The 16,190-nt window shown below is 36.9% G+C and overlaps 1 protein-coding gene across 2 annotated transcripts in view; it reads right to left on the reverse strand.

The window, feature by feature from the left end:
- Positions 1-15,946, reverse strand: part of LOC140168326 (uncharacterized) — a 36,935-nt gene extending 20,989 nt beyond the window's left edge. Inside the window, exons 1-4 of one of the 2 annotated variants that reach the window (XM_072191693.1) lie at positions 15,724-15,946; positions 3,341-3,446; positions 2,595-2,647; positions 936-1,064 (exon numbers count right to left, since the gene is read on the reverse strand). In XM_072191693.1, the coding sequence (XP_072047794.1) occupies positions 936-1,064; positions 2,595-2,647; positions 3,341-3,446; positions 15,724-15,862 (427 nt within the window). In that variant the 5' untranslated portion in view covers positions 15,863-15,946. Of the gene's footprint in view, positions 1-935; positions 1,065-2,594; positions 2,648-3,340; positions 3,447-14,870; positions 15,144-15,723 lie in introns of those variants that run through there. The other variant, XM_072191692.1, reaches the window with a different exon arrangement.
- Between the last annotated feature and the right edge of the window lie 244 nt (positions 15,947-16,190).

Consider the following 16,190-nt stretch of genomic DNA (forward strand, 5'->3'; position numbering starts at 1 on the left):
CAGCGCTCAATGAACAATATTCCTAACAGCTCCCCATTTCACCCAGGGCCTCAGATTCGACGAGAATCACTGAATCGATTCTCGTAATGATTCTCGTAACATTTGTTGCAAGAATCAATTTCTTTCATTGAATCATGCAGTAAGTGAAGCGACTTGGATGGTTTTTGATTCTCACAAACTGGCGCGAAATCTAGGCCCTGTTTCACCTCTGGGTAGAGAGAGGCAAGTAAGGTAAAGCGCCTTGCCCAAGTGCACAACACAATGGCACCGCCGGGGCTCGAACTCGCAACCCTCTGATTGCGAGGTAGAGCGCGCACTGCCTCAAACTGGCGTAGCCAGTGTGGACCGGGGGCCACGATGTTATGCAGGTGTAGTAAAATCATATCATATCATAATGTAGTCAACGTCTTACACTTAGGTATTGAGGTTGAAACTATTCATATCAATCCTTATTAAAATATTAATAGTACATTGTGCATTCAGCTGAATTTACATTCAGTCACTGCATGGAAGGACGCAAGGAGAGACTGATTCTTCAATGGCATTGTGCATATTCGCCTAATGGTGCGGTTCGACTCATGACCGCAAGTGTCGAGTCCGAATCCAGCCAGGGCCAACTATAAATACGCGGTGTCCTTGGGCAAAAGACTTTATCTTGCTCGTCCCACTCCACCCAGGTATACAATGAGGAGCTATCTTAAAACTCCTAAAAGGGATAGTAAAACTGGCGCCGTTATTGTTGACTGCCACAAGTGGGCTATATCCCAATGATAGCGGAATAAATGTATAGCGTTTTGATATAAGGTGCTATAGCTTTGGACACTGATTGAGATGACATTCAGTGAAGATAGGCTCCATCTGTCTACAGACGTTTCGTCAGACCCTTCAGAGACAGGCAGATTTAAGTTCCTCTGATAGCTGAGTACAATACTCACCAGTGCATGCATCATAAAATCCCGAATAAAGTCCCACGCCTCCTCGTTGTGCTTCACCAACCTGGGAATCCCAGCACCGCGTGTAAACATCGGCAGAAAAGCGGCAGTTCTTGCCTGCTATTCTGCATACTGTGATGAAAAAAAAAATACAAATTAAATAAACAGGCCTATGTTTTCACCATACACTCTGTATTATTTTGTAATTGCTTTAATCTACCCCTGGTATCTAAGCCCCATTGGCGACAACAGAACTATCGTAATCGAAGGCCGAAGAGGAGAGTGCCTTACATGTGTCATGTACCATGTGTACTGCTGACCCTAGACTATGCCATAGTCGATTTTTGATAAATAAAAATATGTTATTATTCATGATGAACTCGAAATTATACTGATATTTATTACATCAAAATACTAGTATAAAATGGTTATGAAAAAGTTTATATAAATTATATTTGTGACAGTGAAAGTAAAGTATACGTAGGCTTATATTATTGAATGCAACATATCATAATGGCATAACTATAATGGTACTTCAATACTGAACAATTCTAATTTTAGAATCTGCCAGTTTATTAATCGCGAAAGCCCGAGTTAAAAATCGACTATGGACTTTGAATTTTAAACGGGACTTTGATAGGGCAAAGTCCCTTAACACACCCTGTCAATTATACTTGTTTATCAATCCAATTAAACCGCAAGCAAGTACAAGACGCACCTACTGGGAGTTTAATGTTCCCGCCAACACAAAGGGCTGTATCGTTGTGTACCATGTAGTTAAATAACTACATGGTACACAACGATTCCGCCCTTTGTGTTGGCGGTTCCCGGATGATTTAAACCATAAATCACAAGCCAGATCCATCTAAAGATGCATTACATCATGGCCAATTGTAGTAGGCCAAAAATCTGACAATATCGTCCATAGACAGCCGTGTTAAGCATGTAAACCGCAATTCAAAGTCAAGAGTCCACTTGGGAAGCTAACAAACAGAGGGAGTACGGTGACTTGAAAGATCAGATGTGAAATTCTATCAATTGTGATCAAATTAATTGAATCAGAGTTCTAAGCTTAAATGCAATAGTCAGAGTATGCACATTTGGCAAGTGGACTACAGAGAAGTCTATGCTGACACTGATCTACATTTATTATAATATACAAACCACCTAAACAAAGACATAATGTCATATTCAGAAGAAGAATCCAATAGCTGCACCTGTTTATTAGCTCGGATTTAAGACCTCATTCGTTAAAATCGTCCGGCGATGATCTAAAAACCTAAGGAAGCTTCAAATCCATTTGTTCCATTGCATGTCCTATATTGATTTGTAATCCAGGAGAACTAGCACCGTGCTTTCAATGCTTTGATTAGCACATTAAAACTAGCGCTGTACTTTCCATTGATTAGAACATAAAAGTGCAACTTTTGAATTCCGTTCCTTTTTAAGTTTTAGATCACCATTTCTTTAATTCTCAACCAATTTCAATAAATTAGGTCGTAAATATCAAAGCCGGCTGCTTGTTTTAATTTTTACATAGTTGTTTTAGGATGTTTTGTTTAGGATATACAGAGATGTACCTTAATTCTGCCTTTGACTTCTAATTATTGAAATATTTCGTGGACCGGTAATCCCACTGTATTAACCCGTCGACATGCTTACCTGCATTTACTATGTCCACATCAAATCCCTCAATCTGACCGCTAAGTTCATCGCTACAAAATAAAGTGAAAATGGAGTATTATATGAGCAAAGGAAGGCATAATGGCGGTGGTGCTGAAGAGGAGAGCGTTAAAGCCATATTATAACATTTGCTGAGGAGGACGCCCTCACTGAATTTTTTTAATTCATTTTTTACACGATTAAATTGTACTTTATTAAACCAATATAGCCTGCAAAAATCAAGACTGTAGGTGCTGTAGTTTTGTCAAAATCAGAGATTTTGAATAAAACGCTGATTCAGCCCTTTATTATTACGATGGAATTGTTAGTCGAACGCATACACGATGTTCATAACACACAGTATGTACGCGGCGAGCGCGACGGTGATATACTAGTACACAACAAAGGGTCGTACCACAACATGACCGAAGGAGTGGTACGTATTGGCGACATGTGCGCTGGTAGTAAATTCCAATTTTCTTTGCTTTGCCGTAGTTGTTTGGCTCAAAAATAAAAGGGGATATATCTGACAGTAAAAGCTAACATTTTATGGCAAAGAAATGCTAATCTATTTTGTTTGAAAATGTTATAATATTGCTTTAACCAAGGATCCTAAAATTGCACATGGATGTGCGTGCCGAATTTCACATCGATATACTAAATTCAGTGAGAATGTGGCTCTAAAACCAATGACGCATAAGGGAGTGTTCATCAATTCGTAATCATCCATTAACAATATTACTCACATATATTCCAAGCTTTCCGCTGCATGTCCAATCGCCACAACCCAAATTCTGTCATCGTCATCATTTATCCCATCAGTTTGAGCACCAGTATTCCCTGCACTTGAGCCTATTTAGCAAAGAGGAAATGTTAACTTAATATGAATTTATGCATCTCTTGCGAGTAGGTCCGGTGTTTGGCTAACTTTGAAGAAAACTACCGTCGCTCGCATCATTGCCAAGCGCATAAGCAGCTGATGGGCAAGCGTATCGAACATACTAGTCATTTTTAATCGCTACTCATTTATTTGTGATCCCCGTTTTGATGAAAATAATTATATTGATCCCCGTAATTATTCGTTTTGATGAGATATTGTTCTTATTTTGATTAGGTATATTATCACATTGAACCAACAATCTTATCAAAATGAACAGTATTTACAACTCATTATTTGACAAGATTACCCATATTATTTTGACGTGCATTAAGAGTTAAGCAGCGCTAAGGGTTTATTATTTGAATTTTTCATGTTGCTCCTATCATTCTTAATAGACTTTGGTGTATTATGACAATAGCCAATATCGAAAGCAAAACAGATCCCTTGTGACGACAATATAGGCCTATGCTGCAGCTGCAATGTCCGTACGTTGTAACCGAAATATTTGTTTTTCCAAGTTGCGTTTTTATTCTTTATCGCACCCATGCAGTACCGATACAGAAGAAAAGGAAACAAAATTGATTTTGGGCTTTTTATACTTAAATTAAGTTGATTAAGTAAAAACAAAACTGTGCTTCTTAGTTAAAATGCGCACACCAAGTTTCGTAACACTTTTGGAGGCGAGTTAGTGAATAAATCAACACATTTATATCCGTTTGAATCAGTAATTATGTGTAGGCCTTCGTCAACGAGAGGGGGGGTCGATCTTTTGTGCGTAATTATAGAGGGCCAGGGATTCACTCTATCATTAAAAAAATTATTTGAAGAAGTCAAAGAGCCCTAGGAATAAAAACTGTAGTGTATTCACGCCAGATACAATTTCTTTATACGACAAAAATAAATTTTTGTAATCGATCAATAAACAAACGTTTTATATCAATTTTAAATTTAGCCTGAATCCGTAAATATGGTACCTCTCGCCCTTTTTTTAGGTCAAGGCTATTTTTTACCATTAGGCAGCGAACCATTGTTGAAGCTATTTCACATACATGTACAAAACATTGTAGAGAAAGAATGAGGACATATAGTGTTGAAATATCTTTTGTAGATTTCGAATGATAATGTTATGAAGTCGTAAATTTTAAGGTCAAATTCCTAAAACCAAAACAAAACATTGCGACGCAGATAATTCCCGACTTACGCAATTTCATCATCACATCAGTGTCTTTATTATTTGTTTGAAACCTTTCCCAAACGTTCGTGCTATTTATGCATAAAACGGCTAATCTATCTTTACAAAACGCGTCTTTTTTAGTAAACAAAAGGCTAAAGATGGCATTATGAGATTTATCTTTTATCATTACACTCATCCGCTCAACTGCCACGGTGGCCGAGTGGTAAAGCGCTAGACGCGTAATCGAAGGGAGTTTAGAATCGCTGGTTCGAGTCCCAACGAAGCCTGTGGAAACTTTTTTTTCTTCAAAATTCATGATCGCATTCTGAAATGAGTCACTTGTCGGTAAATCATGTATCGTCTCCTTAAAGATTAACATTTTCACCAGGCAATCGCGGGTCACCTCGCAATCTTAGTGCAAATGGCCCTGCGTCCGGTCACACGGAGCCTTTGGCACAAATCTCCAGCAGCAAACAACTTCCCCCTCATCAAAAATATAGAATGTTTTAAATTTTACTTTATTCCAAGAACTGTGATTTATTGGAACAATTTACACACTGGCAGAAACTTAACCACAATCCCTGACAAGGAAAACTTCAAAAAGGCAGTTTAAAGAATATCTAAAAACAACATCAGCAAGAACATCAAGTAAACCACATGCGCACCGTATCCTGTCCGGTTGACGGTGTATGGACCAGCGCACTGAATGGTCTATTGCTCTATTGTGTCCGATTTGAGCGCTGACATATTGGAAAATGTTGCCAATCAATATTCATGAGAGTGTACATTCAACGTCCAATTTTCGAAATTGGGTGACTTGTGCTTGGCAGGTGTAAAATACATCTGACTGGGCGTTTTAAATACGTAACGCATAAAGGCATTGACATCATCGAATGGCTGCCTATAGTGCTGTTAGTGTTAGCCCTATGTGTGTGTGTGTGTGGGGGGGGGGGGGCTGTGTTTAGTTTCTATAATAATTATTATAAGGCCTACATTTATTTGTCATTCCTTTCTTTTCCTTTCTCTGTACTTATTCTTTCCTTGCTAAAGTATCACTCCCTCTTCTTATCTCCCTTCCCTTATCCATCCCCTCATACTTTTTGTCCCTCTTCCTCTCTTCCTCCAGCCCCCCTCTCATTCTTCATGTCCCCTCCTCCACCTCTTCCTCCCTCATCCCCTCCCAAGACCTCTCACAAAAGAGCTGCACCCCCTTCAGTACGCCACTGTTTATGACATTCTCCTTCTTAAAATAAAATAAAATGTCAATTTGTGAAACAACTTTTATATAGGCCTATACCGGTATACTTATTATATGTTACATGTATACGTAGCTATTACCATTATACAGTAATATACATGCATACATGGCAGCCTTGATCTGAATCATTCAGCAAGCGCATTCAATTTATTTAAATGAAGCACCTACAGTCAGTGGGGTCACAACGAATTGCATCAGCGGCTAATGTGTGCCTTTTGAGCTTACGGCTACTCAATTACACCCTTGAGTGGTATGACAACAAAAGGTACTTTTCGTTATAGTAAGCGCTTTCACGCGACTTTCGTTTGATCACTTATTGACAGTAGTCTGCTAGGTAAAGCGTTAATACACTGTCGGGTCAGCTTACCGATTTAATGGTGGAAGCCCTTTGTCCCAAACAAAAGGTACCTTTCGATGAATAGCTTGTCAGATTTCAAATCGGCACAAGTGTACAATGCGTTACATAATCTATTGCCTCTCCATTCCTAATAGCTCCATGGTATGGACAGTATCCGCAAAGAAGAAGACATGTATCTTATTTAATTTGGAAACCTACCTCCATCTCCGCCCCCAATAATAAAGTTGTTGGTTTCCTTCTTTGACAAGCTAACTGCGCCCATAATAAGGGCAATGATCGCAATTACTAACGCCAAGACGCTTACAATCGTCGGTAGTCTATTAGGCTCATAATACCCCATTTTCAGTCTGTTTCTGGTAACTTTTGAACAAAATTATTTCCGAACCGCACACTTTTCCCGTCGCATTAACACACATCTATCGATGTCCAAGGTAGATTACTAAATGGTGATACAATTTTCTTTACTTGATTTCGAGCATAATTATGAAAATCACAGGTCACTTCATCACCTTGGATAAAGACAGCCATGCAAAATATTTTGATTCAAGCACCGCCCAAGGACAGTCCCCTGTTTACCATGTTCACTCAGTATGACCATGGAAGTACTGGTATGACAAATTGGATTTTTATTGGAGTTTTAACCGGAGTTTTATAGGTTTTTTTAAAAATCTTTTTAGTTTCTGCTGTCGATTGTTCAGAAACAAAAATGCAAGGGATTATGTGAGTTGAGTCGTGTTTACACGATCGGAAATAAGGGAGTTATTACCGGTAATGACTTATTACCGATATTAAACGACTTTGATCTGTAATTTGAATTCCGTCCCTCATTTCAAATGGTTTCTCTTTTGTTCAGAAACAAAAAATTAGCGGATTAAAAAGAGCAAAATAGAAGAATGCGAAACTTCTTTCTATGATTTCGTACTACGACAAAGAAGTACGTACAGGGTGTCCCAGAAAAAATTACCGAGTCAATAAAATTGAATGTAAGTCAAGAAGTAGACATCAGAATCAACAAATTTAAAATGTGGCGCATAGCCTATTTTATTGTGCATCACGCGCGATAATTTTATTTGATTCGGTTGAATGGTTGATTATCGATTGCATAATGCGTGCATCAATGCAGTTCATTCCAAGTTTGATCACAGGCGCTTTTTTCATACTCACTCACCGCTTCCTAAAGTATCTCATTGAATTTAGTCCACATTATCTATTTTATAATCCGACGGTGTTATATTATTCATGCACTCACTGAAGATGAATAACATTTTGTCCGAGAAAACTTTGATGTCTGTAATTGGAAGCTTTCCAACTTTAAGGTTGTGCAAATATGTTGTATTTTAACTTTCCAAAGAACATTTGAGCCAATAATGACAATGATCAAGTGTTTACAGTTTTCGTGTGATTTTGATACCATGCACCATTAATGTTAAAGTTGTTTTAAAAGATTTAAACTGCAATACAATTTCTATGAAATATTCCAAAAACTTAAATGTGTGTCAGAAAATTCTTTTATGCAATAATTCTTTATGCAACATTCATGTCAACATTAACGAAAAAGATATTTACAAGTACCGCGCATCATCTTACATGCAAGCTTTCATTTTCAATATCGTGCGGTTGTCAAATTTGAACAACACTTTATTAAATGTTTTGCAAATTGCAAGAAACAGATTGTTTAAAAAGAACAGAAGGATTTCACAGAACAAAACATGAAGCCCATTGACAGTTAACACTATAGTGCGCATTGTGTTGAATGATCTTTCTTTCAAACTTGGAATGAAGTGAATTGACGCATGCGTTATGTAATCGCTCATTTCTGCGCAATCAGTCAACCGATTCCAGTAAAATTGACGTATAGGATGCAAAATAAGATTTTTGGATTCTGATGTCTATTTCTGAACTTACGTCCAAATTCATTCGCTCGGTAATTTTTTCTGGGACACCCTGTATATACTGTGGAATGCATAATTGCTGTACAATACCAAGTATTATTCCTATAATTGTCCACTTTGTACATCTGACACATAGCATACACCCTTTTGGCATGATATGGAAACGTAATAGGTGGTCTATAGTATTTGAACAATAATACTCGGGGTCAAACGGCAGTGGCGGCGCCAGGAATTTTGTTCGGGGGGCATTAAGGGGAAAAGTGAATTTCAGGGGGGGCAAAATCAACAAATTTTGCGCAAAATTGTTGCAAAAAGTGGTAATTTTAGTAATTTTGGGTTTTACTGGGGGGGCAACAGAGGGCAAGATTTCTGACTGGGGCTCTTGCCCCTCATGCTCCCCCGTGGCGCCACCACTGTCAAACGGCTCATTCGATTCATAGTAATCTACAATCAGTCACCAAGCCGCGAATTATCTATTTGCAATCAATCACATATAATTAAAGCACTTTCCAAAAGTAACAAACGGTTCTATGCGGTTGTAATGGCACTAACTACAGCCTGTCTCCAAAAAAATTGTGCAAGTGAAAAGCGCCCTCTTTGGCAATTAAAAAATACCGTTGTGACATAATGCTTACATCAACGTCAAGGCCGTTTGTTCTGTTCAATTTGCTTGTTTTAATCTCGAGATATGCTTACTTAACAGCAAAAGGGTAAAATGACAATTGTGCCACTTTTACTAGGGAAGAGGGCTGTACATGTAACAATGATATAGCATCAAGTTTATCAAGAGTTCCTTTGTGAAATCAAAAGAATGCATCAATTACACAACAATACAAAATAGTTTTTACTGTTTTTACTGTTTTATCATGATACATGTATAATGATTCTCTTTTTCCACTTACGAAAAATTAAAAGATAAATAAGTATTTCACATTCTGCTGTAAAATTAAATACATGTGCATGTCAATGATTTTATCATAATAAAAATGTTCTCTTTGTCACTCAAGACATGTTAAAAGACAAACAAATATTGCACACTTATAGGTTAATGAACTTCGATAAGTTCATGAAATTTGACAAATTAATGCAATTTGACAAAATAATGCACGCTCGCTGATGTTGATGCGTCTAATGCACGAGCCCCAAAGGGGGGAGTGCATTAGACGTATCAACATTCAGCTATCATTGATTTACATGCACAGCCCTATTCCGTAGTAAAAGTGGCACAATTGTGATTTTACCCTTTCGTTGTTAACGAAACATATCTCGAGATTGAAAAAAGCAAATCGAACAGAACAAACGGTATTTGAGAGCTAAGACTGTGCCCTTGACGTTGATATAAGCATCATGTCACAACGGTATTTTCTAATTGCCAGAGAGGGCGCTTTTCACTTGCACAACTTTTTTTGAGACAGGCTGTATATATCATGACTATGGATTGAAGGTCTTTAGATAAATCAAGTCGTGTTCACACAGTCGGACATAAATCACTTATTACCGTACTTAAAATTACGTCGGTAATAGTATCGGATATAAGTGGCAGTGTGAACGATGTCGGAAATAACTCTATCGGACTTAAGGGGGTACTACACCCCTGGCCAATTTTGTGCCTATTTTTGCATTTTTCTCAAAAATTATATCACATTGGTGACTTGTAAGATATCGTCAGCCTGCTACGCTAAATGCCCAAGTCATTCTTACATGTTTCTCATTTGCAATTTTGATTTTCTATAATAAACCCATAATTCATCAAATTTCCAGCCGCATTTTTCATTAACTTGTGGAATACATCTCTTTTGATGTACTCCACAAGTTAATGAAGAATGCGGCTGGAAATTTGATGAATTATGGGTTTATTACTCAGAAAGTCAAAATTGCAAATAAGAAACATGTAAAAATGACTTAGGCATTTAGCGTAGCAGGCTGACGATGTATATTATAGGGGCAAGGACTACAAGGGTTAAGACCGATCATAACGTTGCGTCCAAATCGTGTTGACTCAAATCGCGCGAAATGTGATGTTATAAGCATTATATATTGATTAAATTATTTGCACAAAAATAAGGCAATTAATTTAATCATTTTCATAAGTAAATCTGTAATGATTGCCACATAGATGTTGGCAACCTTTTTAATTAAATTTAGCCTTTCTTTTCAGACCGTTTTCGACGTACCAAATCTGTATTCACTTTAACCAACACATCTTAACAACCAAAAATTTTAATCAAATAACTTGTAGCCAAGATTTAAGAGTATAACCATGTGTAATTTCAATGTTCTGACACGTAAAATAACATATAGATGTGATGATGGAGGCAGAACTTTTTGAATTACCCTGGTATCATAAAATATTTTCAAAGCTTTTACCATAGAACAATACCTGGAAGCGCCACTAGAAATTAGCATGAGGCCGCATTCATATGTAAATAGCGTATTGTTATTTAAATTTGTGCCCAGACGTATTGAGAGCGACAGTCATGTTATCCAGATAGAGAATGTCTTGATGCGCCAGTCATGTCAAATTGCTGAGTGAATGTGTATAAATCCCCTTTCTGTATATGTAATAAGCTAGTATAGTTCGTGTTCCAGTTTGTTATAACAAAAAAATAAGTATATTATTAAGTGTATAAACTTTGAAATTGACGTGAATTTGAAGTGCAGAGCTCCAAATCTAGCTAAATCGTGTAGTGTGAAATTATGCTGTGTGACCCCATCTGCGTGGTAGAATTATATTCATAAAACATTGAATTTAACATTATAATATGGGCAGCCAACCACGATTTATCAGCATTTAAAAGATATATTAACAAAGATAAATAATCAATAATACAAATGTCAATTTAACTAGTAAACAAGTCTGAAATCTTAAAATGTTGCCACGTGATTTCCCGAACACATGATATGTCAACATGTGACCTTATTCAGATTTACCGTAAGTATTTGGAGTATGGTGCACGGCTTGCAGGCAACTGTGTATTATTTTCTTTACCTCCGTATAAAATCAATAATTCATGCTGGGAGCCAAGTAACATTCTGTCTGCTTAGTGCAGATTGTATTTTATTTTACCTGAGAGCATAATAGAAATACATAAAGACGAATAAGGCGCCATGATGGAAAGCTATGGACGGTCAGGTCGGGTATCAAAGGTTATTTTAACTTCAAATACTACTTGTATTTCACACCTTGCCTCTGTCACGTATTTCCTTCATATTATTGACCTCAAGTCTTAATTTTGACTTTGCTATTGCAAAATGTCATTTCATATCAAATAAGTAGACTTTCTTTGAAAAAACATATCACTGGTGCCTGATGGGAATACCCGTCCGCCATTTCATTAAACGGGATCGTTTTCGCGTGATTTGTGCCCAGATGTATTGGGGGCGCGCTATACTCTCATTGAACAGGCAAAGATCGCAAAACTAACAACGTTGTTATTTGCCAATATTAATTAACATGATCCAAGGGGTCGAACATGAATTATTCATAACGGATCGATAACTGGCCTCACTTTCTAGCTAGTAAACCAGCGGAATTGTTCATAGGTTTTGCGTTGCTAATAGAACCATCGTGAATTTAGTGTCACCCCTTGCTTTTACTGTTCGCTTCACTTGCATTTTTGAATGCACCTGCTCTGTTTAGAACTAATTCCGTGGACACGCATAATAAATATTAGATTAAAGATTTTTGAGTGTTTTGATGACTTGAAAATGTCAACCTATTTTATCATAAGCCTATTTCGGTCATAAATATTTTTAAAGCTTTTACTGTTCGCTTCACTTGCATTTTTGAATGCAGGTTCTCTGATTATAATTTATCCCGTGGATTCACTCATGATCTCACATACTCAAGATTCCACAACTTGCAACTTTCGTACTTTCTAATTGATTTTCACTTAAGGTTATATAATGGATTTTTCAAGGCTGATTACAGAAGGGCGTAAGTTAATAATAGAAACAGCCATGCAGAAAAAAATGAACTCAAGCGTACTTTGTGTATCAATCTACATGCACATGACCACGAACATCACAAACCGTGGCATGTGACACATCCTATGTTGCAGGGATTCTGCAATTTTCCTATGGTATTTTATAAATTTTCAATTTTTTAAATATTACCCTTAGATGATATCTGTTGTGAAATAAATCAATGCCGCTATAGGCTATAATAGGCCTTGTAGGCCTACCCTGATTATGCAATATATATAACAATAGCTACAACAACAATAACAAAACCAACAACCAATATCTAATTTGTAAAAAATATTCATAGGCGTATATAGCCCGCGTCTATTTAGATTAGTAGGCCTATTCCTGAATTATACAATAAAAAAACGGCAAAAACAATCAATCACTGCAATCAGAAAGAAAGAAACGAACAAGAAAGAAGACAGAAAAAGAGAAAAAAGTAAGAAAAAATAGAAAATAATAGAATTGGACCACACAGGGACTCGAACCCGTACTAATTGACCAGCTCAAAAGTATTACATAGTCGAGAATAGTACAAGTCGAGCGCGCTAACCGATTGAGCCACGGAAGTAAACGTCTCAAACTGACTATGATATTCAATAGTCCATACAGGTTGTTATGATAAACAAGCGCATTGTCCCCGCAAAGTCGGTCGCATCGATGACGAAAAAACTCGTTTTTTTTGCAAAAGTAGCTTCAATTTTGAATGAAAATCAAATGGTAGAGTAATCGAAAGACCGTTGAGAAATAATGTTGGTAGTTAGATGTCAAAATTAGCGTTCCACAATCAAGATATCAATAATGTAACAAAACAGTTTTTTCTCAATCAAGATTCTCGAAAATGTTCCCCAAAAACGGGCTTTTAAAATTTATTCGGTATACTGTATTTGGTTCTTCCCCATGGCAACATTATTTCTGTGATCGATTTGTAGTACAATACAAAAATGAAGAAAACAATCACTCGGCGAGGTTTTATACGGAGCGCACATTTGAAAAAAAAAACGTCATGGAACGCGTTTTTGATCTTGTAAACATGGTGCGTAAAAACGCTTTAAACGAAGGATTTTCAAATTTATTCTAAAATTGGCATAAACACTAAAAAAAAATGAATGTTAAGCTACATCCAATGCACCAACATTTCACTCACTGCGATATTTGATTGCTGAGAAAACTCTGTTTTAGAGAACAACTTTATACGTCGTTTATACGTACGTTTCTTGGTGTAACCTTAAGGATACTATACAAGAAACGTATACAAACGTATAAAAGACGTATAAACTTGATCTCTGAAATCAAGTTTTCTCAGCAATTAAATATCCCAGTGAGAGAAATGTTGGTGCGTTGGATATAGCTTACACTATTTTTATATGTTTATATCTTGTTAGAACCCGTTTGAATATCCTTCGTTTGCATCCATTTTACGCCCTAGGTTGATGAGATAAAAAACGTGTTCATGTTTTTGTTTTTTTTCAAATGAGTGTCCCGTATAAAACCACGTAAAGTGATTGCTTTCACTTTTTTGTACTGTGCTACAAACCGATCAAAGAAATAATGTCGCCATTTATCAGAACCAAATGCAGTACCGAGTAAATTTTAGAAGCCCGATTTGGGGGGAACTTTTTCGAGAATCTTGCATAATAAAAACTGTTTCGTTACATTAGCGATATGTGGCTTGTGGAATGTTAATTTTGACACCTAACTACCTACATTATTTCTCAGCTTTCTGTCACTTGCTGTCCCATTTCATTTTCACTGGACAAATAGAAGCTAATATCGCAAAAAACGAAGACTTTTTCGCCATCGATACGTCCGAAGTGGTGTAATGTGAAACCAGTTTTGATGAAATCGGATCATCTTTAAAATTGAACCAGGCTCTGTGTATATGTAATTTTTGACATATGGCATATCAGATGTTATGAACCGCTGAACTATTAAAGCACCGTAGAACAATGTGACAATTGATTTTTTAAAATTCCTAGCGTAGACTTCAATCGACGAATCACAGGACCAGAAATCACAAACTGCCACTGAACTCTCCAACAATGAAATCTTCAGGCGCTTGAGATTTAAGACCCCGAAGATTTCTTAGACGTTCAAAATTGAACATTTACCATGGTAATTTAAATCCGAAACTGCTGCACAGTGTCAACACCCAGTATTATAAATATTTTTTTCCATACAGCTCAATACTCCGTTGAAATCAATATTCTATTATTGACAGAGATAAAGAAAGTTTACATATGCATTGTGTTATAGGGCTTGCACGTGGAACTTAACTGAATGGGCTAAACGTGTTCCTTTATACCTATAAAGTATTAATTGTAATTCTCAAAATTAAATATATCACAATTTTTCTTTCGATTTTTTACTTTTAAAATGCAGTAAAAGATATCCACAGCAAGCTGCAAGGCCCCGCTAATTAGTGTATTGCTTTTCGAGTGAGTGTACTGGAAACAAAACCCTGATTTTACCTGAAAACAAATCGATTTTCTTGTAATAGAAACATCATATGGGGGTACTAGAGCATGCACAAATCGTAATAAGGTGTAGAATATAGAAACTCTGTTGTATCTCATATGATAGTCATGGTATGCTTAGCCTGAGTCGCTCGGCCTATCTCGAACAAAATCGCGATGCGTAGCTGTTGAAAAACGAGAGGATTCGCTGTACTATCACGGCAATTTTTGACACGAAGATATAGGGATGATGACGATGTGTGCTGGGCGTTAAAACTTAAAATCAACTCACCAGTCTCACCAATGACAAAAGTATTGTTTGCGTTCTGAGTTAAGCTAGCAGCAGCAAGAATAAGTCCAATAACAGCTATTACAAGAGCTACAATGCTCACAACCAGCGGAAGCGAAATACTCGTCGACGTATTGCGACCTCCATCAACTTTAATCATGTCTATCTTGCTGCTAACACTTTGGGTATCCGCCATTTTTACAAGGGTCCCTTATAACCGGCCTGCTCAGCTCACACTCATTCAGCTGCTACAAAATACTGTTTATTTTGCATTGTTTAATTTCATGGCACTCTGAGCACAGAGTATCATCATGATGTCATCTGCCATTCATATAATTTGAAGTGCTTTGACTTGACAGCACCTCTCAAGGACAGTTTTTTACCATGTTCACTCAGCATGACCAATTGGATTTTTGGAAACCAACCAATGGGTTGGAACGTGTTAAATTGTGACAAAACTTTACGACATGAAAGCAGGATTTTATGATTTAGTTTACTAATTACTACCACTGAAAGAGTTTTTAGCTCTTAAACCTATGTAGTTTTCGAGATATTATGCAATTTAGTTAAATGTAAACTTATTTTTCAACACAAACATGAAGTCAGTAGGAACTTGGCTTTAGTTATGGCTTTAAAGCCAGTTAGAGTAGTTAGTTGCTGTCAATTGGTCGAATCCTGTGAATAGTAATAACCTCTCGTGACCATTTTTGTGGTTATTTTAAAGGAAAAAAAAAAAAAATTCAAATATCAAAACGCAACATTTTCATAAACGATACATATCTAACCACAGTAAGCTACAATACATTAAGCATGCTCTTCATGTGTACATGTATCATAATAAAATAATCAAACCTACCTCCATCTCCGCCCCCAATAATATAGTTGTTGGTTCCCTTCTGTGACAAGCTAACTGCGCCCAGAATAACGGCAATTATCGCAATCACTAACGCCAAGACGCTTACAATTATCGGTAGACTCGACCCAGAATCCCCCATTTTGAGTCTGTTTCTTGCAACTTATGAACAAAATTAGTTCCGAGCCGAAAACTTCTCATTTCCCGTCGCATAAAGGGCGTAAACCACCAAATAACTTCTCCATTGAAAAGCACGTAGAAATCAACTTTTTTAAGCGGAGTTTTCTACCAGGCGTGACAATTTTTTTCACTTTTTAACGTCATCCCTGTATTAATGAAGGACTGAAATATCATTTAAGCTTCAATTTTGAGGCTTTACAGATTCAGTTTTTTATTAAAAAATGTTGAAAAGAGACGCCGCTATTTCAACGCCAAAACTAGCATTAAAACTTGTTCCGTTAGCAGTAATT

This window comes from Amphiura filiformis, chromosome 13 (assembly GCF_039555335.1).
Source record: "Amphiura filiformis chromosome 13, Afil_fr2py, whole genome shotgun sequence".
Taxonomy (NCBI): domain Eukaryota; kingdom Metazoa; phylum Echinodermata; class Ophiuroidea; order Amphilepidida; family Amphiuridae; genus Amphiura; species Amphiura filiformis.